The sequence below is a fragment of the Entelurus aequoreus genome, linkage group LG15, assembly GCF_033978785.1.
Source record: "Entelurus aequoreus isolate RoL-2023_Sb linkage group LG15, RoL_Eaeq_v1.1, whole genome shotgun sequence".
Classification (NCBI taxonomy): domain Eukaryota; kingdom Metazoa; phylum Chordata; class Actinopteri; order Syngnathiformes; family Syngnathidae; genus Entelurus; species Entelurus aequoreus.
In genome coordinates this window covers 57,657,662-57,685,326 of record NC_084745.1, presented here as the reverse complement: position 1 = coordinate 57,685,326, position 27,665 = coordinate 57,657,662, and the positions used below count along the sequence as shown (strand labels likewise).

Below are 27,665 nucleotides of genomic sequence, written 5' to 3'. Positions count from 1 at the left end.
AGTACAGTACATATTTATTAGTAGATTACACAGTACAGCACATATTTATTAGTAGATTGCACAGTACAGTACATATTTATTAGTAGATTACACAGTACAGTACATATTTATTAGTAGATTGCACAGTACAGTACATATTTATCAGTAGATTACACAGTACAGTACATATTTATTAGTAGATTGCACAGTACAGTACATATTTATTAGTAGATTGCACAGTACAGTACATATTTATTAGTAGATTACACAGTACAGTACATATTTATTAGTAGATTGCACAGTACAGTATATATTCCCTACAATTGACCACTAAATGGAAACACCCCAGTACGTTTTCCACTTGTTTAAGTCGGGGTCGACGTAAGGAATATTTGACTTGTGCATGAAAGCAGTGTAGATGTGACAAATAAGTCCGTGGAAGAGAAAGTTCGATGAAATAAATACTGCGATGGCTTTAAAGAAAATAGCAGCTGCACTCACACTTCATTCCACCAGGTAGCGGCCGTGCGCACACAGCCGCCGTTACACCAACGAAGAAGAAGAAGACAACCCGGCAGAAGAAGAATTCGAAAAAGAAGAAGAAGAAGACTTTTAATGGCGTCTGCATGTTTCTTCACTTAACTTCTTATTAGTCTTTCAAGCTCTTGTACCTCTTTGAAGCTCTTTTACGTCTTTCAAGCTCTTGTACCTCCTCCGACATGTCCAGCGATCATCGGCGTTGGCAAACATTAGAGGCGCTCAAGAAGTCGCCAAAAGGAAATATCAAGTTTGACCCTTTTTGGTCGGCGAGGGGCGAGGTAAGTGATAGCTTAGTTTAGTTTAGCTTTAGCCAAATATTGATTGAAACTTGTATTAGTAGATTGTACAGTACAGTACATATGTATTAGTAGATTTTACAGTACAGTACATATGTATTAGTAGATTTTACAGTACAGTACATATGTATTAGTAGATTACACAGTACAGTACATATTTATTAGTAGATTGCACAGTACAGTACATATTTATTAGTAGATTACACAGTACAGTACATATTTATTAGTAGATTGCACAGTACAGTACATATGTATTAGTAGATTACACAGTACAGTACATATTTATTAGTAGATTGCACAGTACAGTACATATTTATTAGTAGATTGCACAGTACAGTACATATTTATTAGTAGATTACACAGTACAGTACATATTTATTAGTAGATTGCACAGTACAGTACATATTTATTAGTAGATTGCACAGTACAGTACATATTCCCTAGTAGATTGCACAGTACAGTACATATTCCCTACAATTGACCACTAAATGGTAACACCCCAATAAGTTGTTCAACTTGTTTAAGTCGGGGTCCACGTTCATCAATTCATGGTCGCTTTGACAACTTCTTAGACTTAGACAAACTTTATTTATCTACAACTTATTAGGCTAGACTTAGACTAACTTTATTTATCTACAACTTATTAGGCTAGACTTAGACTAACTTTATTTATCTACAACTTATTAGACTAGACTTAGACACACTTTATTTATCTACAACTTGTTGGACTAGACTTAGACAAACTTTATTTATCTACAACTTATTAGACTAGACTTAGACTAACTTTATTTATCTACAACTTGTTAGACTAGACTTAGACTAACTTTATTTATCTACAACTTGTTAGACTAGACTTAGACAAACTTTATTTATCTACAACTTATTAGACTAGACTTAGACAAACTTTATTTATCTACAACTTGTTAGACTAGACTTAGACTAACTTTATTTATCTACAACTTGTTAGACTAGACTTAGACAAACTTTATTGATCTTTGAGCATGGTGTTGTATCCTGCATTTGAATGACCAGGATCAACATGGAGTTGGTGTTGTATCCTGCATTTGAATGACCAGGATCAACATGTAGTTGGTGTTGTATCCTGCATTTGAATGACCACGACCAACATGTAGTTTGGTGTTGTATCCTGCATTTGAATGACCAGGATCAACATGTAGTTGGTGTTGTATCCTGCATTTGAATGAGCACGACCAACATGTAGTTTGGTGTTGTATCCTGCATTTGGATGACCAGGATCAACATGTAGTTGGTGTTGTATCCTGCATTTGAATGACCAGGATCAACATGTAGTTGGTGTTGTATCCTGCATTTGAATGACCAGGATCAACATGTAGTTCTGTGTTGTATCCTGCATTTGAATGACCAGGATCAACATGTAGTTTGGTGTTGTATCCTGCATTTGAATGACCACGACCAACATGTAGTTCTGTGTTGTATCCTGCATTTGAATGAGCACGACCAACATGTAGTTTGGTGTTGTATCCTGCATTTGAATGACCACGACCAACATGTAGTTCTGTGTTGTATCCTGCATTTGAATGAGCACGACCAACATGTAGTTTGGTGTTGTATCCTGCATTTGAATGACCAGGATCAACATGTAGTTGGTGTTGTATCCTGCATTTGAATGACCAGGATCCACATGTAGTTCTGTGTTGTATCCTGCATTTGAATGACCAGGATCAACATGTAGTTGTAGCCTGATTTAGCCATTCCTTGACCACTTTTGAGGTGTGTCTGGGGTCATTGTCCTGTTGGAACACCCAACAACACCCAACCTCCGGGCTGATGATTTTAGCTTGTCCTGAACAATTTGGAGCTAATCCTCCTTTTTCATTGTCCCATTTAAAGCAGCAGTTCCATTGGCAGCAAAACAGGCCCAGAGCATAATACTACCACCACCATGCTTGACGGTAGGAATGGTGTTCCTGGCCTCACCTTTTCTCCTCCAAACATATTGCTGGGCATTGTGGCCAAACAGCTCCATATTTGTTTCACCTGACCACAGAACTTTCCTCCAGAAGGTCTTATCTTTGTCCATGTAAGTTGAGGCCTTTAATCCCAGGAACACCATGCCTACCGTCAAGCATGGTGGTGGTAGTATTATGCTCTGGGCCTGTTTTGCTGCCAATGGAACTTTATAGAGAGTAAATGGGACAATAAAAAATGTACTTCTATATTGACTTGTTTCTACTGTCACTACTTATAAGTCTACATCTGACTTGACCAGGATATTTTGGCTGGGTATGAAGAGAAGATCATCCTGTGTGCTGAGGCTGCACAGATCCTAGAACAACTCCAGTCCAAGTCCCCTCACAAGTGTGCTGCTCAGTCCAGTCCTGGGCAGGCAGCCTCACCTTGTTCCAGCGACACACCTGGCAAAGACCCCAGCACAAACCAGGTAGGTCAAGTCCTCTTCCCACAAAGTCTAACCATTTCTCTTCATTTGTGTACCTTTACTGTCTTGAATGTCTACTTTTTTGCTGGAACCAAAGACTTAACAGCAACTAGGGTGGTCCCCATACCAATATTTTAGTACCGGTACCAACATGTATTTCCATACTTAAAATGGAACCACAAAAAATGTCATTATTGTCTTTATTTTAACAACAAATGTTAGTGTACATGAAACATATGTTTATTATTGTCCTTCAATAAAATGTTGAACATACTAGACAACTTGTCTTTTAGTAGTAAGTAAACAAACAAAGACTCCTAATTAGTCTGCTGACATATTGTGTCATTTATACACCTATTATTTTGAGGGACAAACTGTAAAAATGGATTATTCATCTACTTGTTCATTTACTGTTAATATCTGCTTATTTTCTGTTTGAACATGTTCTATCTACACTTCTGTTCAAATGTAATAATCACTTATTCTTCTCTTCTTTGATACTTGACATTAGTTTTGGATGATACCACACATTTAGGTATCGATCCGATACCAAGTAGTTACAGGATCATACATTGGTCATATTCAAAGTCCTCATGTGTCCAGGGACATATTTACTGACTTTATAAACATAATACGAATTTTTTTTTTTTTTAAATGTAAAAAAGATTTTGTGACAATAAAAAATATCAATGTAATCATAGTAGTATTGACTAGATACGCTGTTGTATTTGGTATCATTACAGTGGATGTCAGGTGTAGATCCACCATTTGTTTACATTCAGTAACGGTGTCATTAGCGGTGAGCTATTGTATCCTCCTACGGTGTGTAGTGAAGCATGTTTAGCTATTCCTCCTCCTCCAGTGATAATAATACTTGTAAGAACCGTACTTTATTTGTCGCCATGGAGGCCAGGATTAGTGATTTAGAAGCAGCTAAAACACTGTGGATGAATGTTAGCCGCATGTCTTAAAGCAGCTCTTCCTGAGGGTGTTTCAGTGTTATAACTTCACCTTTTATCTTGACTTTTTACACCAAAATGCGTCCATTCTCCCTTTTCTGTCTACACACTGTGTCTGCTTGTAAGTACTCTGTGTGTGTGCACTGCCCAACATGCTCCTCTGCTCCTAAAAGCAGCAATGTCACCACGTGACGACGTGCCCGTAAGAAAAAAAAAGGGCAACCTGTACTTTTCATACAGAATATCGTACTGTTTTGATTTATTAGTACCGTGATACTATACTAGTACTTGTATAGCGTACAACTCTACCCAAGTATTCATCATACACCACCACAATGGCCAACATCAAAGTGCAGCATGGCCATCTTTCAACAAATGAATACAATTAATATATGCAGGACTTCTTTCCAAAATATAATGTATGTGCATGCAAAATGTGCCTTTGCAAGCTGGGAATTAGGAGCAAAACATGACGCTGGCATTGTCACATGCTGCTCTCTTCATCCTTCTTGTCCTCACTTCAGATCGTCAGCCATGGTGAGAGCGGGCAGAATGTGGCGGAAAGTTCCATCTCCCTGCGTTCCCTTGAAGCCAGGGAGATTGCAGGAAGAATCTCCCAGTATGAAGAAGCTTACCGCCAACAAGCAAAGGTAAGCATGAGGCAGTCTATGGCCCCGCCCACTGGAATGACCTCAGATCATTGAATGTGTGCTTGGCCCCGCCCACTTAGCACAATCTAAAGTGTAACATTTAACAAATACAAAGTAAGAAACATCATATTGAAAACATCCATCCATCCATCTTCTTCTACTTATCCGAGGTGGGGTCGCGGGGGCAGCAGCCTAAGCAGAGAAACCCAGACTTCCCTCTCCCCAGCTACTTGGTGCAGCTCCTCCCGAGGCGTGCCCAGGCCAGTTTGGAGATATAGTCTTTAGAGCTGCAGCTATGGAATATTTTAGTAATCGAGTATCCTATCAAATATCCCCATCGATTATTTGAGTAATTAAATAAAGCATATTTTTTATTTTAAAAAAAACAAAAACATTTTTTGTCCTGTCCAACTTCTCAGGCAAATCATATAATTGATGTAGATGCCCGTATCGGCTGTAATCTTACATGTCATTGTGTACTAATACTGCATCTTACATGTCCTTGTGTGTACTAATACTGCATCTTACATGTCCTTGTGTGTACTAATACTGCATCTTACATGTCCTGGTGTACTAATACTGCATCTCACATGTCCTGGTGTGCTAATACTGCATCTTACTTGTCCTTGTGTGTACTAATACTGCATCTTACATGTCCATGTGTACTAATACTGCATCTTACATGTCCTGGTGTACTAATACTGCATCTTACATGTCCTGGTGTACTAATACTGCATCTTACATGTCCTTGTGTGTACTAATACTGCATCTTACATGTCCTGGTGTACTAATACTGCATCTTACATGTCCTTGTGTACTAATACTGCATCTTACATGTCCTGGAGCAGTACTAGTACACACGGACATGTAAGATGCAGTATTAGTACACACAAGGACATGTAAGATGCAGTATTAGTACACCAGGACATGTAAGATGCAGTATTAGTACACCAGGACATGTAAGATGCAGTATTAGTACACCAGGACATGTAAGATGCAGTATTAGTACACCAGGACATGTAAGATGCAGTATTAGTACACCAGGACATGTAAGATGCAGTATTAGTACACCAGGACATGTAAGATGCAGTATTAGTACACCAGGACATGTAAGATGCAGTATTAGTACACCAGGACATGTAAGATGCAGTATTAGTACACCAGGACATGTAAGATGCAGTATTAGTACACCAGGACATGTAAAATGTAGTATTAGTACACAAGGACATGTAAGATGCAGTATTAGTACACCAGGACATGTACTTGAAAGACCTGCTGGTCTTTCAAGTAGGGGAAGTTCACTTGCAGCTACTCTCTAAACATGACTACAGTCTCTCATGGCAGATAAAATATATAAAGATTCTAGATTTCACAAAAAAAAGTCAGTTAGCAGATGCTAAAAGGCTCCACATCAGCGCAGAACAACAGCAGGAAAGTGCTCGGGCAGTGGTTTATATTTCAAGATGGCTAATTCGCTCAATTTCTGTCAATCTGAAAGGGATTCAGTGTTCAGGTCAGCCGAGGCCACGCCCACTTTTCATTCACTTCCAGCAAAGCTGAGCATTTATGGATTCGCTGCAGTGGTACGAGCCACTCCAGCTCCCCCATTGAAGTCAATGTACACTCAGCTCCAGCACTGTTTAATACACCACCATCAAAGGGAAGAAAGTTTGCATTCTAGCGCTTTTTAGCCAATGAATTGTGAACACTTTTGAGCATGTTGTTGATGTTTGAGGGGAAGCTGAGCTCTAACACGTTGCTTCAAGCTCTTTTCCACTTTATTTGTTGTGGAGCAGAGATTGTTCAGCGGGCACCAGCAGCAGATGGAGGACATGGTCAGCCAGGTGGCCCAGGCACAGGTGGAGCAGATGAAACGCTATGAAGAGCGCATGGAGTTGAAGCGGAGGCAGGAGTACCAGCGCATGAGTGACATGATGGAACGCGAGTGAGTGACTTGGGAAATAGCAACAATGGTGGAGAAAAGATGTGCTATTTCAATGAAGTAGCCATTCTTTGTTTCACAATGGAACCTTCAACCTGGGGTTGTACAGTATACCAGTACTAGTATAGTATCCTGGTACTAATGAATCAAAAATGTACCAGTTCCCCATACATATATTTGGTAACACTTTAGTATGGGGAACATATGAACCATTAATTAGTTGCTTATTAACATAGGGTTAGGGTCAGGGTAAGGGTTAGGGTCAGGTTAGGGGTAGGTTTAGGGTTAGGGAAGACTCTTAGTTAATGGCTTACTGGTTGTGTAATAAGGCCATGCAGAATAAGTCATTAATAAATAAGTACTTAATAATGACTAATTAAGAGCCAATATGTTACTAATTTGCATGTTAATAAGCAACAAATTAATGCTGAATATGTTCCCCATACTAAAGTGTTACTATATTTCTTTTTTTAACGGGCATGACAGTGTGTCGTCACATGGTGACATTGCTGCTTTTAGGAGCAGAGGAGCATGTTGGGCAGCGCACACACACAGAGTACTTACAAGCAGACACAGTGTGTAGACAGAGAATGGATGCATTTTGGTGTAAAAAGCCAAGATAAAGGTGAAGTTATAACACTGAAACACCCTCAGGAAGAGCTGCTTTAACACATGGCTAACATCCCTCCACAGTGTTTAGATACTTCTAAATCACTAATCCTTGTCTCCATGGCGACAAAGTAAGTTTCTTACAAGTATTATTATCACTGCAGGATGAGGAATAGCTAAACATGCTTCACTACACACCGTAGTCACTATGTAAACAAACGCCATGGGTGGATCTACACCTGACTGTAATGATACCAAGTACAGGAGCGTATCTAGTCGATACTACTATGATTATGATGCAGGTGTACAACTGACTAGTGAAAGTGACATGCAGGCGTACAACTGACTAGTGAGAGTGACATGCAGGCGTACGACTGACTAGTGAGAGTGACATGCAGGTGTACGACTGACTAATGAGAGTGACATGCAGGTGTACGACTGACTAGTGAGAGTGACATGCAGGCGTACGACTGACTAGTGAGAGTGACATGCAGGTGTACGACTGACTAGTGAGAGTGACATGCAGGTGTACGACTGACTAATGAGAGTGACATGCAGGTGTACTACTGACTAGTGAGAGTGACATGCAGGCGTACGACTGACTAGTGAGAGTGACATGCAGGTGTACGACTGACTAGTGAGAGTGACATGCAGGTGTACGACTGACTAGTGAGAGTGACATGCAGGTGTACGACTGACTAGTGAGAGTGACATGCAGGTGTACGACTGACTAGTGAGAGTGACATGCAGGTGTACGACTGACTAGTGAGAGTGACATGCAGGTGTACGACTGACTAGTGAGAGTGACATGCAGGTGTACGACTGACTAGTGAGAGTGACATGCAGGTGTACGACTGACTAGTGAGAGTGACATGCAGGTGTATGACTGACTAGTGAGAGTGACATGCAGGTGTACGACTGACTAGTGAGAGTGACATGCAGGTGTACGACTGACTAGTGAGAGTGACATGCAGGTGTACGACTGACTAGTGAGAGTGACATGCAGGTGTACGACTGACTAGTGAGAGTGACATGCAGGTGTACGACTGACTAGTGAGAGTGACATGCAGGTGTACGACTGACTAGTGAGAGTGACATGCAGGTGTACGACTGACTAGTGAGAGTGACATGCAGGTGTACGACTGACTAGTGAGAGTGACATGCAGGTGTACGACTGACTAGTTGTACAGCTGCATCTAATCAGTTGACATTTGCCAAAAGTTTCATCAAGTCCGGCCACCTTGTAGCTAACTAAATGTCAAAGGTGGTGATCAGAAGGTTATGATTGACAGGTGTGACACATAGACTCACCTTCCAGCAAGATGATCAAACACTTGTTTCCATGTGCAGAACCAAGGAGAGCATCGGCCGCCAGGAGAAGCTGAAGGAAGAGCAGCGCCACCGATTGAAGGTAAGAACTCCATCATCCACTGGAAGTACATGTTGACCGCACCTCCATGTGTGGATGACCCACAGATCCTCAACCTCCGCGTGAGGGAGGCGGAGCAGCAGCGCCTGAGGGAGGCGGAGCTAGAGCGCCAGCGCCAGGTTGAAGGCAAAGAGCGTCTGAGGAAGCTCAACTCCATTCAAGAAGAGATCCTGCAGCTCCACCAGCTGCTGGAGTCCTGTCCCCAGAACCAGACCACCAGCGTGGGCACCTACAGCACTCTGGGGAACCAGCTGTGCTCCCAGGTGTCCCAGGTGGTGCACAAGACGGCAGAAGTGAGTCCAAGTTACATTATTTTACACATGAAACACTGAAGAATTCAGATAAACATTCAAGCATTCAGCTTGAAAGAGATAGCAGCCTTTGTGTTGTGACAAATGATATTATTATTATTGTGTGAATGTTCCATCACACACGGTTTTATATACACCAACATTCATCTATTTATGATTATTATGATTATTATTATTATTGTGTGAATGTTCCATCACACACGGTTTTATACACCAACATTAATCTATTTATGATTATTATTATTATTATTATTATTGTGTGAATGTTCCATCACACATGGTTTTATACACCAACATTCATCTATTTATGATTATTATTATTATTATTATTGTGTAAATGTTCCATCACACACATGGTTTTATACACCAACATTCATCTATTTATGATTATTATTATTATTATTATTATTGTGTAAATGTTTCATCACACACGGTTTTATACACCAACATTTATTTATTTATGATTATTATTATTATTATTATTGTGTAAATGTTCCATCACACACATGGTTTTATACACCAACATTTATCTATTTATGATTATTATTATTATTATTATTGTGTGAATGTTCCATCACACACATGGTTTTATACACCAACATTCATCTATTTATGATGATTATTATTATTATTATTATTTTTACTGTGTGAATGTTCCATCACACACATGGTTTTATACACCAACATTTATCTATTTATGATTATTATTATTATTATTGTGTGAATGTTCCATCACACACATGGTTTTATACACCAACATTCATCTATTTATGATTATTATTATTATTATTATTGTGTGAATGTTCCATCACACACATGGTTTTATACACCAACATTCATCTATTTATGATTATTATTATTATTACTATTATTATTGTGTGAATGTTCCATCACACATATAGTTTTATACACCAACATTCATCTATTTATGATTATTATTATTATTGTGTGAATGTTCCATCACACACATGGTTTTATACACCAACATTCATCTATTTATGATTATTATTATTATTACTATTATTATTGTGTGAATGTTCCATCACACATATGGATTTATACACCAACATTAATCTATTTATGATTATTATTATTATTGTGTGAATGTTCCATCACACACATGGTTGTATACACCAAAATTCATCTATTTATTGTTATTATTATTATTATTACTATTATTATTGTGTGAATGTTCCATCACACATATGATTATATACACCAAAATTCATCTATTTATTATTATTATTAATATTATTACTATCATTGTTGTGTGAATGTTCCATCACACACTGTTTTCTACACCTAAATTAATCTATTTATTATTATTATTATTACTATTGCGTGAATGTACCAAAACATTCACACATATGGTTTTCTACACCAAAATGCATCTATTTATTACTATTATTATTATTAATATTATTACTATTATTGTTGTGTGAATGTTCCATCACACACTGTTTTCTACACCTAAATTAATCTATTTATTATTATTATTATTATTATTACTATTGCGTGAATGTTCCAAAACATTCACACATATGGTTTTCTACACTAAAATGAATCATTTATTACTATTATCATTATTATTATTATCATGCCCGAATGCAGCTGAGATGGGCTCCAGCGACACCGAAAGGGATAAGCGGTAGAAAATGAATGGATAGATGGATGGATGATTATTATTATTATTCTCCAGATTTTGGTGTGCTCTACCTTCCACATTTTTCATCCAACTTCAAACTGTTCGCGGGCTTTCCCTTGACAAATTCCAAAAATTCCCAGATTTCCCAGAATTCCAAGTTTTCCGGGACATTTTTCCCATTCAAAATAAATGAGCCATTTTTCAAACTTCCACATTTTCCAAACCATTCCACCTTCAACACATTCCACTCATTCAAACTATCATTTTACAAGTAAAAAAAAAATTCCAGGAATTTCCAGAATTCCCAGTTTTCCAAACCCTATTTTCACCCCTTTTCTGTCGACTACCATTCCACCGTCAAAACATTCCTCTTAATCCTAATCTCCTCTTAATTTTGAACTGGAAAAATTCCCGGTTTTCCGAAAATTCCAGGAATTCCATAATACTATTTCTCAATCAACGATGTTACTACTTCAACATTTCTCCACCGATTTGAAAAATTCCAACACCAACCATTTCAACTCATTCAGAACATTCAAGTCTATTAGCATTTTTAAAAAATTCCCAAATTTCCATGAAATTCCCATTGAAAAGAATGGGACATTTTTCAAAGTTCCATAACAACCACATTTTGTATCCGATTCAAAGCGTTCCAACTTCAAAATATTCAGCCTGTTCAGGAATTGTGTGCTCTGCCTCAACAATTATTAACAATTCCTGGATTTCCTAGAATTCCCGGTTTTTAGGGACATTTTCTCCATTCAAAATGAATGATCCATTTTTCAAACTTTCACAATTCCCACATTTTTCAACCCATTCCACCTTCAACACATTCCACTCATCCTGGAAATTCAAACAACCATTTTTCCACATTCAACAAATGTCCAGTAATTCCTCTTTTTTCTAACTTTATTTCCAAACTTTTTTAGTGCGATGACTCCTTTCACATTGGTCAACCCTTTTTAACTGTTCCACTGTCAAAACATTCCTCTTAGTCAGGACAAAAAACCAAGTTGGTTCAAGAACTTGAAAAATTCCCGGTTTTCCCCAAATTCCGTAATACCATTTTTCAATTAAAAAAACCGTTACTACTTCAACATTTCTTGACCCATTTAAACAATTCCAACACCAAACAATTCAGCTCATTCAGGACATTCATGCTCCTAATCTTTTTCAAAAAAAATCCCGCTTTTCCAAAAATTCCCAAATTTCCAGGAAGTTCCCATTGAAATGAATGGGACATTTTTCCAAGTTGCACAATTGCCACATTTTTCAAGCTATTCAAAGCATTCCAACATCAACACATTCCACTCATCCTGGACATTCACACTAACACTTTCCCAAGTTCCAAACTTAAATCTGGTTTTCCTGGAAATTCAAACTCTTCAACATTGAAACCATTCCAACATTCAAACTATTCTTCCATTTATACTACATTCTGTCAGCATTTCACTTCAGCATTGGAACATTCACACACAATTCCTTCAGGAATTGCTTCATCTCGTTATTATAACATTGATTTCTTGTCTTCTCACATGATGTCTATTTTGAGCTTGATGTTTTTTCCGTCAACCACACTTCAGACACACCTGTACCTCTGTTACCTGCTGACTGTTCTGGGGATGCTGGATAATGGACATTTGATAGTTTCCAGACCTTTGCAACCAATAACAACAACCAATATTCATGTTTATTTGTTTACACAGGGCTTAATAAAAGGAATTTAGTTTGCACTTTTGTAGGGATAATGTCAACTGATATTACCTGACTTAATGAACTATAATTTCATTACAATTCTAATTGTTTGCAGTAGGAATAGTATAATTCGGACCCATGCAAACCATTAGAATCACTGCATAGACTAGAGCGAGAGGAACCTTTGTTCCAACTCAGAACATTCTGAATATAATTTCATAACAAGTAGAGAGAGAGTGTCACATCGCGTGTTGGTTGATTGAAAGTACATTTTCCCCCGACATTAATCGAATAATAAAATAGTACAGAAAGTGACTGCCCCCGACATTTAATTGTAAGAATTCATTCAAATAATAAAGTGCATTTTTCCCTTAAGCCATCTAGAAAGGTAACTAACTAAAGCAGTGGTTCTTAACCTGGGTTCGATCGAACCCTAGGGGTTCGGTGAGTCGGCCTCAGGGGTTCGGCGGAGCCTCCGCCACGGAGGTAAAGACACGTCCGACTTATTGTGTAAATAAAAACTTCTCCCTATCGGCGTATTATGGATACCCCCAAACAATGTTCCCTCTAATTTTCCATCTGATTTGCAGTTTGTTTGATTGATCGATTGAAACTTTTACTAGCAGATTGCAAAGGAAGAGAATACATTATATGAAACAGTACAGTTTACACAGTACAGTACATATTCCGTAACACCCCAATAAGTTTTTTCAACTGGTTTAAGTCGGGGTCCACGTTAATCAATTCATGGTAATGTGTGTAAATTGTTGTGTGTTCATGCACTGTGTTGGTTTTGTTCTTTGAACAAGGTGATGTTCATGCACGGTTCATTTTGCGCACCAGTAAAAAAACCTATGACTTTTTCTTGAATTTGAAAAAAACCAACATTTTATTGCTCACTAAAGAAGGGTTTGGTGAATGCGCATATGAAACTGGTGGGGTTCGCTACCTCCAACAAGGTTAAGAACCACTGAACTAAAGCCTGTGCCTCCAGATGAACCATAAAGTTAAACATAAACAATGACTCATTTTGTCCTCAGGTGCTTTCCCCTGAAGGTATTTTCTTTCAATTCCTCATCAGTCCTGTGCTTTTATGTTTGCTGTGGTCGCTGCTATTAACAGTAGGTCTTGGCTCAGTAACTCAGGCAGCATCGTACCGCCTCCATAAATCGTTACGCTGGTGAATTTTAAAGTGACTCCTCAAATTTGATTGTGGTTAAGTTTGTCTTTTACCCTCCTGGTGGGATCAAGTTTTGGTAACCGCAAGTAAGAGGTCTTCTTCCGCCATGTTGCTTTTCTCTGGACACAATAGGCCTCACAAATTGGCCCCCATTTTGTAGGGAAGTGGAGGGGTTGAGCAGGACAAGGCACAACAGAGACCAAGGACAAACCCCAAGATGAAAAACCTTTATCATCTATCTGTGGGCTTGTTAATCAGAATGATGGATCGCCATTATTATGTCTTTACTTAGCTGTGTGACTGTTTGCTGCCGTCTTTCCAGGTACAGTATCCCAGCGTGGAAGACATGGCGGTGGCCGAGCGTGTCCTCCATGAAATGAGAACGCTCATCTGCTTGATGCGAGGGGAAGCGGCCAAAGCTCAGGAGGAGCTGAAGAAGAAGGAGCTGGAGGAAGAAGATTCCCGCAGGAAGATGTCTGAGCTGAAGACTCAACAGGAAGCACTAAAGAAGGCGCAGCTGTCAGCCAAAGAGAAAGCAAACAAGCGAGGTTAGAAGAAAGTCCTTTTTTTTTACACACACAACTAGGGTTGTACATATACCGTTACTAGTATAGTATGCCGGTACTAGTATAGAATTGCGGTACTAATGAGTCAAAAACGGTACTATACTCTGCTTTAAAAGTACCGGTTCCCCTTTTTATTGTCTTTTTTCTCTTTTAATGGCCATGACGGTGCGTCGTCACGTGGTGACATTGCTGCTTTTACCAGCAGAGGAGCACACACACAGAGTACTTACAAGCAGACACAGCGTGTAGACAGAAAAGCAGAGGAGCATGTTGGGCAGCGCACACACACAGAGTACTTACAAGCAGACACAGTGTGTAGACAGAGAAGGGAGAATGGACGCACTTTGGTGTAAAAAGTCAAGATAAAGGTGAAGTTATAACACTGAAACACCCTCAGGAAGAGCTGCTTTAGGACATGGCTAACATCCATCCACAGTGTTTTAGCTGCTTCTAAATCACTAATCCCTGTCTCCATGGCGACAAGTAAAGTATTTTTTTTTTCAAGTGTCATTATCACTGGAGGATGAGGAACTACACACCGTAATAGCTTACCGGCGTCACCGCTAATGACGCCTTTCCTGAATGTAAACAAATGCCATGGGTGGATCTACACCTGACATCCGCTGTAGTGATACCAAGTACAATAGCATATCTAGTTGATACTACTATGATTACATCGATATTTTTTAGCACCACAAAACCTTTTTTTCGTTTAAAAAAAAAAAAAATATTATGTTTATAAAGTCAGTAAATATGTCCCTGGACACATGAGGACTTTGAATATGACCAATGTATGATCCTGTAACTACTTGGTATCACATCCATACCTAAATGTGTGGTATCATCCTAAACTAATGTCAAGTATCAAAGAAGAGAAGAATAAGTGATTATTACATTTGAACAGAAGTGTAGATAGAACATGTTCAAACAGAAAATAAGCAGATATTAACAGTAAAAGAACAAGTAGATTAATCAATTTTTACAGTTTGTCCCTCATAATGTGTAGAAAATAATAGGTGTATAAATGACACAATATGTCAGCAGACTAATTAGGAGTCTTTGTTTGTTTACTAAAAGACAAGTTGTCTTGTATGTTCAACATTTTATTGAAGTGAAGTGAATTACATTTTATATAGCGCTTTTTCTCAAGTGACTCAAAGCGCTTTACATTGTGAAACCCAATATCTAAGTTACATTCAAAGCAGTGTGGGTGGCACTGGGAGCAGGTGGGTGAAGTGTCTTGCCCAAGGACACAACGGCAGTGACTAGGATGGCGCAAGCGGGGATCGAACCTGGAACCCTCAAGTTGCTGGCGCGGCCACTCTACCAACCGAGCTATACCGCCCAGGTATAGCTCGGTTGGTAGGTATAAGGACTAAATTACAATAATAAACATATGTTTCATGTACACTAACATTTAGAAAAGTATGGAAATACATTTTGGTACCGAAACAACCCGCCACAGAACTTAGAGAACATATTGAAGGAAGGTTGTTGTCATAGCTGCACACAACGTAATAGGGCGCAGAGGTCCCAGATTGACTTTCATGAAAGAAAGCAAGAGAGAGACTTTAGTCCTCTCACATGTGGCTCAGTTGTGTTGAAGACAAAGATGTTGGACTGTCATGTCCGCCAACAGGGCTGCAGAACAATGCTGAAGACGTCACCTTGAGATGGTACAAGGACTTGCAGGAGTGTCTTGACCAGTGCGCTGACAGCATAGAAGAGCTCAGCTCCTCACAAGACGTCCAGGTTGGTTTGTGCACACAAAGTACATGAACACTGTCTGGGAGTCCTCAACACCTCAACCTTCTTGTGTGTGCAGACCAGGAGGCTGAAGTTGGACCTCCAGAGAGCCTCCACCATCCCCATCAGTCAAATCTCCTTAAATTCCGGATCTCACCTGCGAGAAGTATTTGGGAAGCTCACCAAGCTGCTCGCTGGTCAGGCAGTGGTGTGTGGAGGCCAGTCTGTGTCCACCTCCCAGCATCCGCAGGCCCTGGACTTTGTGTGCTACAAGATGGCTGAGAAGTTTGTGGTGAGTACCATGCTCTGTTGAGACCAGAAGATGGCAGCTCAGGACTGGGTGTTGTAGAAACAAGGCGAGGCGGAGGTGGCAGCTCATCACCAAGCAGCCTTCCCCATCGGTGTGGTGGCGTCAGGGATCTGGGAGCTGCACCCCCGCATGGGCGACCTCATGCTGGGACACCTGCACAGAAAATGTCCGTACGCCGTTCCACATTATCCCATGATGAAGGAAGGCATGTCAGTGGAGGAATATCAGAGGTGAGACCAACAGGTTGTCTTCCACCAAGGATCTCAGTCCTTAGACTAGATCTATGGAATCTATGGCACTATTTTGTAATCCAGATTGTGATGACAGCTGTGTATACAGACTGGCCACTAGATGTCACTATAATGTCACATGACGCACTATAACATGTAAACAGGCGTCATTTTGGACACCTATGATGTGCAATTGAGTTGCTCTGATGTTCTCCTGACAAAAATGAAACAAGTCTAAATGCACACTATATTGCCAAAAGTATTTGGCCATCCATTCAAATGATGAGAATCAGGTGTCCTAATCACTTGGCCCGGTGTATCAAATCAAGCACTTAGGCATGGAGACTGTTCCTGGGCCGCTCTCAGTGATTTCCAGCATGGAACTGTCATAGGATGCCACCTGTGCAACAAATCCAGTCGTGAAATATCCTCGCTCCTAAATATTCCAAAGTCAACTTTATTATAAGAAAAGTGAAGCGTTTGGGAACAACAGCAACTCAGCCCCCAAGTGGTAGGCCAGGTAAACTGACAGAGAGGTCAGCATAGTGCAAAGACTTTCTGCACAGTCACTTGCTACAAACTTCATGTCACCTTCCAATTAGCCCACGTACAGTACGCAGAGAGCTTCATGGAATGGGCATCTAAGCCATACATCACCAAGTCCAATGCAAAGTGTGGGATGCAGTGGTGTAAAGGACATCACCACTGGACTCTAGAGCAGTGGAGATGCCTTCTCTGGACTGATGAATCACACTTTTCCATCTGATGGACCAGTCTGGGTTTGGAGGTTGCCAGGAGAACGCTACATTGAGTGTGACATTTGGTGGAGGAGGAATTATGGTGTGGGGTTGTTTTTCAAGAGTTGGGCTTGGCCCCTTAGTTCCAGTGAAAGGAACTTTGAATGCTCCAGGATAGCAAAACATTTTGGACAATTCCATGCTCCCATATGTGAGTCAAGGCAGGTGGCCAAATACTTTTAGCAATATAGTGTAGTTCTATGTAGACACTTGGTAGCAACACTATGAGTGGAAGATTCCTGTAGACACTTGGTAGCAACACTATGAGTGGAAGATTCCTGTAGACACTTGGTAGCAACACTATGAGTGGAAGATTCCTGTAGACACTTGGTGGCAACACTATGAGTGGAAGATTCCTGTAGACACTTGGTAGCAACACTATGAGTGGAAGATTCCTGTAGACACTTGGTAGCAACACTATGAGTGGAAGATTCCTGTAGACACTTGGTAGCAACACTATGAGTGGAAGATTCCTGTAGACACTTGGTAGCAACACTATGAGTGGAAGATTCCTGTAGACACTTGGTAGCAACACTATGAGTGGAAGATTCCTGTAGACACTTGGTAGCAACACTATGAGTGGAAGATTCCTGTAGACACTTGGTAGCAACACTATGAGTGGAAGATTCCTGTAGACACTTGGTAGCAACACTATGAGTGGAAGATTCCTGTAGACACTTGGTAGCAACACTATGAGTGGAAGATTCCTGTAGACACTTGGTAGCAACACTATGAGTGGAAGATTCCTGTAGACACTTGGTAGCAACACTATGAGTGGAAGATTCCTGTAGACACTTGGTAGCAACACTATGAGTGGAAGATTCCTGTAGACACTTGGTAGCAACACTATGAGTGGAAGATTCCTGTAGACACTTGGTAGCAACACTATGAGTGGAAGATTCCTGTAGACACTTGGTAGCAACACTATGAGTGGAAGATTCCTGTAGACACTTGGTAGCAACACTATGAGTGGAAGATTCCTGTAGACACTTGGTAGCAACACTATGAGTGGAATATTCCTGTAGACACTTGGTAGCAACACTATGAGTGGAAGATTCCTGTAGACACTTGGTAGCAACACTATGAGTGGAAGATTCCTGTAGACACTTGGTAGCAACACTATGAGTGGAAGATTCCTGTAGACACTTGGTAGCAACACTATGAGTGGAAGATTCCTGTAGACACTTGGTAGCAACACTATGAGTGGAAGATTCCTGTAGACACTTGGTAGCAACACTATGAGTGGAAGATTCCTGTAGACACTTGGTAGCAACACTATGAGTGGAAGATTCCTGTAGACACTTGGTAGCAACACTATGAGTGGAAGATTCCTGTAGACACTTGGTAGCAACACTATGAGTGGAAGATTCCTGTAGACACTTGGTAGCAACACTATGAGTGGAAGATTCCTGTAGACACTTGGTAGCAACACTATGAGTGGAAGATTCCTGTAGACACTTGGTAGCAACACTATGAGTGGAAGATTCCTGTAGACACTTGGTAGCAACACTATGAGTGGAAGATTCCTGTAGACACTTGGTAGCAACACTATGAGTGGAAGATTCCTGTAGACACTTGGTAGCAACACTATGAGTGGAAGATTCCTGTAGACACTTGGTAGCAACACTATGAGTGGAAGATTCCTGTAGACACTTGGTAGCAACACTATGAGTGGAAGATTCCTGTAGACACTTGGTAGCAACACTATGAGTGGAAGATTCCTGTAGACACTTGGTAGCAACACTATGAGTGGAAGATTCCTGTAGACACTTGGTAGCAACACTATGAGTGGAAGATTCCTGTAGACACTTGGTAGCAACACTATGAGTGGAAGATTCCTGTAGACACTTGGTAGCAACACTATGAGTGGAAGATTCCTGTAGACACTTGGTAGCAACACTATGAGTGGAAGATTCCTGTAGACACTTGGTAGCAACACTATGAGTGGAAGATTCCTGTAGACACTTGGTAGCAACACTATGAGTGGAAGATTCCTGTAGACACTTGGTAGCAACACTATGAGTGGAAGATTCCTGTAGACACTTGGTAGCAACACTATGAGTGGAAGATTCCTGTAGACACTTGGTAGCAACACTATGAGTGGAAGATTCCTGTAGACACTTGGTAGCAACACTATGAGTGGAAGATTCCTGTAGACACTTGGTAGCAACACTATGAGTGGAAGATTCCTGTAGACACTTGGTAGCAACACTATGAGTGGAAGATTCCTGTAGACACTTGGTAGCAACACTATGAGTGGAAGATTCCTGTAGACACTTGGTAGCAACACTATGAGTGGAAGATTCCTGTAGACACTTGGTAGCAACACTATGAGTGGAAGATTCCTGTAGACACTTGGTAGCAACACTATGAGTGGAAGATTCCTGTAGACACTTGGTAGCAACACTATGAGTGGAAGATTCCTGTAGACACTTGGTAGCAACACTATGAGTGGAAGATTCCTGTAGACACTTGGTAGCAACACTATGAGTGGAAGATTCCTGTAGACACTTGGTAGCAACACTATGAGTGGAAGATTCCTGTAGACACTTGGTAGCATCACTATGAGTGGAAGATCCCTGTAGACACTTGGTAGCAACACTATGAGTGGAAGATTCCTGTAGACACTTGGTAGCATCACTATGAGTGGAAGATCCCTGTAGACACTTGGTAGCAACACTATGAGTGGAAGATTCCTGTAGACACTTGGTAGCAACACTATGAGTGGAAGATTCCTGTAGACACTTGGTAGCAACACTATGAGTGGAAGATCCCTGTAGACACTTGGTAGCAACACTATGAGTGGAAGATTCCTGTAGACACTTGGTAGCAACACTATGAGTGGAAGATTCCTGTAGACACTTGGTAGCAACACTATGAGTGGAAGATTCCTGTAGACACTTGGTAGCAACACTATGAGTGGAAGATTCCTGTAGACACTTGGTAGCAACACTATGAGTGGAAGATTCCTGTAGACACTTGGTAGCAACACTATGAGTGGAAGATTGTTGTGTGTGGAGAGAAAGTTGTGTTTGAAACACCTGACATCAGAGCCAAAACTGTAAACAGATAAGAATTGTGTTACTCTTGAAAAACAATAACAAGTGTTTTCCTAGTGATGAGTGCAATCAGTCATGGGTGTGCGGGGGCCTCGGAGGTACTTAACTCCGCCTCCCTTCCACGAATGGTATGGTGGACTATTGGAAGACAGCCAGAGGAGCGTTTAAAAAGTTGCCTTTTCACTCCACAGAATTCTGGGCTACCGTGTGGATGACTCTGGAGTGGAAGGTCAGGATAGTTTCCTGAAAAGTATGTCTGGCATGATCCGCTTCTACGCCGCGGTGATCCAGCTCAGGTGGCCATTTGACTCCAAGCAGGGGGTAGGAACCCTTTGTTTTGGAATGCCTTTTAAGGGATCCTCCAGTCAAAGCATCATGTTTGGACTCAATGTTGCTCTGTAAAATCATTTCCGAGAGTGCAGCAGAATACTAACCTGCTTCTGCTTGTTGCAGTCGTCCCCTCACGGTCTGAACCATGGCTGGCACTGGTTAGCACAGATGCTAAACATGGAGCCCATTGCCGACATCACCGCCACACTGCTGTTTGACTTCCTTGAGGTGAGTGGGGATGAGTGAGGGATACACTTCAACTGGTAGTCCTGCCAAATGCCTCATTTTGTGTTGTCAATTCATCACTCCACTGCGCAGTGCAGTGCTACCTCTCTCTCTCTTTACTCGTCCACTCACTCACTGACGTCACTCAGGCAACACGTTCTCTTAAACACACACACACTACTCTCATAAGCTGTTGTGCACATGTAGTCTTGTATTGTTACACACACACACTACTCTCATAACCTGTTGTGCACATGTACTCTTGTATTGTCACACACACACTACTCTCATAAACTGTTGTGCACATGTAGTCTTGTATTGTTACACACACACTACTCTCATAAGCTGTTGTGCACATGTAGTCTTGTATTGTTACACACCCACACTACTCTCATAACCTGTTGTGCACATGTACTCTTGTATTGTCACACACACACTACTCTCATAAACTGTTGTGCACATGTAGTCTTGTATTGTTACACACACACTACTCTCATAACCTGTTGTGCACATGTAGTCTTGTATTGTTACACACACACACTACTCTCATAACCTGTTGTGCACATGTAGTCTTGTATTGTTACACACACACACTACTCTCATAACCTGTTGTGCACATGTAGTCTTGTATTGTTACACACACACACTACTCTCATAACCTGTTGTGCACATGTAGTCTTAATGTTGTATTATGTCCAGGTAGTCCAGGTAAATGTTAATGATGTATTATGTCCAGGTAGTTCAGGTAAATGTTAATGATGTATTATGTCCAGGTAGTCCAGGTAAATGTTAATAATGTATTATGTCCAGGTAGTCCAGGTAAATGTTAATGATGTATTATGTCCAGGTAGTCCAGGTAAATGTTAATGATGTATTATGTCCAGGTAGTCCAGGTAAATGTTAATGATGTATTATGTCCAGGTAGTCCAGGTAAATGTTAATAATGTATTATGTCCAGGTAGTCCAGGTAAATGTTAATGATGTATTATGTCCAGGTAGTCCAGGTAAATGTTAATGATGTATTATGTCCAGGTAGTCCAGGTAAATGTTAATAATGTATTATGTCCAGGTAGTCCAGGTAAATGTTGATGATGTATTATGTCCAGGTAGTCCAGGTAAATGTTAATGATGTATTATGTCCAGGTAGTCCAGGTAAATGTTAATGATGTATTATGTCCAGCTAGTCCAGGTAAATGTTAATGATGTATTATGTCCAGGTAGTCCAGGTAAATGTTGATGATGTATTATGTCCAGGTAGTCCAGGTAAATGTTAATGATGTATTATGTCCAGGTAGTCCAGGTAAATGTTAATGATGTATTATGTCCAGGTAGTCCAGGTAAATGTTAATGATGTATTATGTCCATGTAGTCCAGGTAAATGTTAATGATGTATTATGTCCAGGTAGTCCAGGTAAATGTTAATGACTCTTGATGCTGTTGTGTAAGACCTGTGTCACATGACTTCAAACTTGACGCCTCATTGGTTGATTCTGAGACAGGATCCATTGTTTCTGTCTTATTTTACTGGAAGTGAGACCATTTTTATACACTGGATTTGTGTACACTGGATTGGTACTTGTTCATATTTATAATAACAATATGACTAATAATTGTTGATATTTATAATATCAATATCACTAATACTTGTTAATATTTATACTAACAATATGACTAATACTTGTTCATATTTATAATAACAATATGACTAATACTTGTTGATATTTATAATATCAATATCACTAATACTTGTTAATATTTATAATAACAATATGACTAATACTTGTTCATATTTATAATAACAATATGACTAATACTTGTTAATATTTATAATAACAATATGACTAATACTTGTTAATATTTATAATTACAATATGACTAATACTTGTTTATATTTATAATAGCAATATGGCTAATAATTGTTGCTATTTATAATAACAATATGACTAATACTTGTTCATATTTATAATAACAATATGACTAATACTTGTTCATATTTATAATAACAATATGACTAATACTGGTTCATATTTATAATAACAATATGAATAATACTTGTTCATATTTATAATAACAATATGACTAATACTTGTTCATATTTATAATAACAATATGACTAATACTTGTTAATATTTATAATAACAATATGACTAATACTTGTTCATATTTATAATAACAATATGACTAATACTTGTTCATATTTATAATAACAATATGACTAATACTTGTTCATATTTATAATAACAATATGGCTAATAATTGTTGCTATTTATAATAACAATATGGCTAATAATTGTTGCTATTTATAATAACAATATGACTAATACTTGTTATTATTTATAATAACAATATGACTAATACTTGTTCATATTTATAATAACAATATGACTAATACTTGTTCATATTTATAATAACAATATGACTAATACTGGTTCATATTTATAATAACAATATGAATAATACTTGTTATTATTTATAATAACAATATGACTAATAATTGTTGCTATTTATAATAACAATATGACTAATACTTGCTCATATTTATAATAACAATATGACTAATACTTGTTCATATTTATAATAACAATATGACTAATACTTGTTCATATTTATAATAACAATATCACTAATACTTGTTAATATTTATAATAACAATATGACTAATACTTGTTCATATTTATAATAACAATATGACTAATACTTGTTAGTATTTATAATAACAATATGACTAATACTTGTTCATATTTATAATAACAATATGAATAATACTTGTTGCTATTTATAATAACAATATCACTAATACTTGTTCATATTTATAATAACAATATCACTAATACTTGTTCATATTTATAATAACAATATGACTAATACTTGTTCATATTTATAATAACAATATGACTAATACTTGTTCATATTTATAATAACAATATGACTAATACTTGTTCATATTTATAATAACAATATGACTAATACTTGTTCATATTGAGGTCACCAAATGTAAATGGAGTATTTTCAATGGTTATTTATTGTGTTGTACAGTGGACTAGAGGACCTCCCATTGGCTGTTCTGTAAGAGGACTTTTATTTAGGAGTTAGAACGCATGAAAACAAATTCATGATTGTGAACCGTAGGCAACATTCCAAAAAAGGTCACTTCCCCTTTAAGTCAAGTCACTTCCTGTTTTGAGCCGTCAGAGAAGTGTCTGACTGTTGGAAGCTGTAGTGGATGAGTGACAATGTGACATGTAGTGGATGAGTGACAATGTGACATGTAGTGGATGAGTGACAATGTGACATGTAGTGGATGAGTGACAATGTGACATGTAGTGGATGAGTGACAATGTGACATGTAGTGGATGAGTGACAATGTGACATGTAGTGGATGAGTGACAATGTGACATGTAGTGGATGAGTGACAATGTGACATGTAGTGGATGAGTGACAATGTGACATGTAGTGGATGAGTGACAATGTGACATGTAGTGGATGAGTGACAATGTGACATGTAGTGGATGAGTGACAATGTGACATGTAGTGGATGAGTGACAATGTGACATGTAGTGGATGAGTGACAATGTGACATGTAGTGGATGAGTGACAATGTGACATGTAGTGGATGAGTGACAATGTGACATGTAGTGGATGAGTGACAATGTGACATGTAGTGGATGAGTGACAATGTGACATGTAGTGGATGAGTGACAATGTGACATGTTCTCTTTCTACTTGTTCAGGTTTGTGGTCATGCATTGTTGAAAACCTACCAAGGTCAGTTCTGGAAACTACTTCTGCTTTTAAAAGAGCAATACATGGCCAGGTACACACCACACACCTGTTGGAACACCTTCACTGTCCATTGTTTGTGTGTAATAATCTGTGTGTGTGTGTGTGTGTGTGTGTGTGTGTGTGTGTGTGTGTGTGTGTGTGAGCAGGATTGAAGCGGTCACCAGCAGTGGTCAGATGGGATCAGTGTCCAGACTGAGTGACTTCCTGCAGGTAACCTCACCTGGAACATTGTTGTTGTCTTATGTTACAGCCTTATTCCAAAATGGAATACATTGATTGTTCTCCTCAAAGTTGTACACACAGTGTGTGTAAGAAGGTTATTTTAGAAATGTTTGTTACAAATGAAACAGTAAAAAGTGACATACACATAAGTCTTCTTTAAGTCTTTGATCAATACTTAGTTAATGCACCTTTGGCAGAAATTCCAGCCTCAAGTCTTTTTGAGTAAGATGCAACAAGCTAGGCACACTTATCTGTGGCCACTTTCTCTCCTTCCTCTTTGCAGCACCTCTCAAGCTCCTTCCGTGTTACTTTTCATCCAGCATGTCTCTGTACATTGCTGCATTTATCTTTCCCTCCATCAGCTTGGATGAAGCGTTGCTTTTCATACAGCATGTCTCTGTACATTGCTGCATTCATCTTTCCCTCCATCAGGTTGGATGAAGCGTTGCTTTTCATCCAGCATGTCTCTGTACATTGCTGCATTCATCTTTCCCTCCATCAGGTTGGATGAAGCGTGGCTTTTCATCCAGCATGTCTCTGTACATTGCGGCATTCATCTTTCCCTCCACCAGGTTGGATGAAGCGTTGCTTTTCATCCAGCATGTCTCTGTACATTGCTGCATTCATCTTTCCCTCCATCAGGTTGGATGAAGCGTTGCTTTTCATCCAGCATGTCTCTGTACATTGCTGCATTCATCTGAGTCTAGTCAGGGAGGTGACCAAGACCATGGTCACGCCGTCAGATCTCCAGAGAGGGGAACCTTCCAGAAGGACAATCCACCAATCAGACCTGGATTGGATGCTAGAGTGAGCAGACAGAAGCCAATCCTTTATAAAAGTTTGCCAGAATGCGCCTGAAAGACTCTCAGACCACGAGAAACTAAATCCTGTGGTCTGTTGAGACAAAGATGGAAGTGAATGTTTGGAGGAAAGCAGGCCAGCACCATCCCTACGGTGCAGGCCAGCACCATCCCTACAGTGCAGGCCAGCACCATCCCTACAGTGCAGGCCAGCACCATCCCTGCAGTGCAGGCCAGCACCATCCCTACAGTGCAGGCCAGCACCTTCCCTACAGTGAACATGCTGGTGGCAGCATCATGATGTGGGGATGCTTTTCAGCGGCAGGAACTGGGAGACTCGTCAGCATAGAGGGAAAGATGAATGCAGCAATGTACAGAGACATGCTGGATGAAAAGTAACACTGAAGGAGCTTGAGAGGTGCTGCAAAGAGGAAGGAGAGAAAGTGCCCAAAGAGAAGTGTGCCTACCTTGTTGCATCATACTCAAAAAGACTTGAGGCTGGAATTTCTGCAAAGGTGCATCAACTAAGTATTGATCCGAGGCTCTGAATACTTATCTACATGAGTTTTAAATGAGCAAAAATAAAACAGGGGCATTATGGGGTATTGTGTGTATCATTTTGAGGACAAAAGTGAATAAGGATGTGAACATTCCTGCTCTTCATAGAAGCACTCATTGATAAGGTGATTGTTCCCCAGAGATCAGTGCAAGAACAAGGAATAAGTCCTCCCAAAGGCCAGCTGACGGCCATGTTCTGGAGGTCCTGAAGATGGTGTTGACGTAGCAGTGGTGCAACAACACCACCATTAGGGTGTATAGGCATGAATTAGGGTCACAGCCTTCTTTAATTACTAAAACCACGGCGGCTCGTTGTAACGGCCCCTAAGTCCTTCCAGGACCAAGTCCCAGAACTGCAGGTCCAGTCCCGTGCACACCACTAAACAACCTTTCAAACTCCTTGTCCGTGTGTGTGTGTCAGGTCTGTGGTCCCTTCCAAGGTTTCACTTGGGTTGGGTTCTTTCTTGCCCTGATCCCAGGATGTTGTGGCTTGTGCAGCCCTTTGAGACACTTGTGATTAAGGGCTATAGAAGTCAGCTTTGATAGATTGAAAAGAAAATGAGTAAAACAGTGTGAGGGTTTGATGCACAAGTCAGACCAGCGTACATCACAGATAGTGACCATGGTCTGAAAGAGGGACCCTCAGTTCAAGGGACTAGTGGTGGGACATTTGGCTCACAAAGGATGGGGTGAGAACATTTTTGTTTGTTTCATATTCATCTTGGAGAAAGTGGCAGTAAATATGACTACTTCATTAAATAGTTGGACTGGACTAGGAAAGGCAGAACATTGGACCTGGGTGTGCAAAGTGATGTTGAACTTAATGACAACATTTAAGTTACATCTGTGGTTTTCAGACACTTACACAGGAACATCTCCTTATATGGTCAGTGTGTATTCTCCTGAAGGAGCACACACACACACAGGAAGGAGGAATATAAAACTCTTTTTGACCTGACCTCCTCCAGGAACTGCAGTCCTGTATAATGATGCTCACTTGTAATAAAGCAACTTTTTGTCCAATGACGTCTCTTTGATCCAGCCGCACTGCCCTGTCACCTTCTGAAGTGACACCACTATTATATTTATATCATCATCATCATCATCGTGAATGTCTAATTCTATATTTTTTTAACTCTTCATTTTGCTGGGTGGAGTTTTTGTTTTAACAATACTTTTATTTACAGTTTTGGTTTCATTTGAGATTTTGTCTGATCTACACTACAAACCAGGCTCAAATATTGTGTAGATTTTATTATATATCACAAATACATTCCAAAATGTATTCCAAGGCCCTTCCTGCTCCGTCACTGATAAGAATATAATGACAATATGAACATACAGTGTTTCCAAATGCCACTTCCAGCCAGGTGGGGGCCAAAGGT

At 39.7% G+C, this 27,665-nt stretch overlaps 1 protein-coding gene across 1 annotated transcript; it reads left to right on the top strand.

Moving 5' to 3' along the window:
• Window positions 1-569: 569 nt before the first annotated feature.
• Window positions 570-27,297, top strand: LOC133630528 (mRNA export factor GLE1-like). The gene is made up of 15 exons (XM_062022140.1): window positions 570-797; window positions 3,067-3,237; window positions 4,718-4,843; window positions 6,640-6,788; window positions 8,745-8,805; window positions 8,871-9,116; window positions 13,977-14,202; window positions 15,860-15,972; window positions 16,046-16,258; window positions 16,316-16,506; window positions 20,554-20,683; window positions 20,816-20,920; window positions 24,649-24,731; window positions 24,847-24,910; window positions 26,421-27,297. Exons 1-15 carry the CDS (start codon window positions 699-701, stop codon window positions 26,487-26,489), a joined length of 2,046 nt encoding a protein of 681 aa, XP_061878124.1. The 5' UTR covers window positions 570-698; the 3' UTR covers window positions 26,490-27,297.
• Window positions 27,298-27,665: the final 368 nt, after the last annotated feature.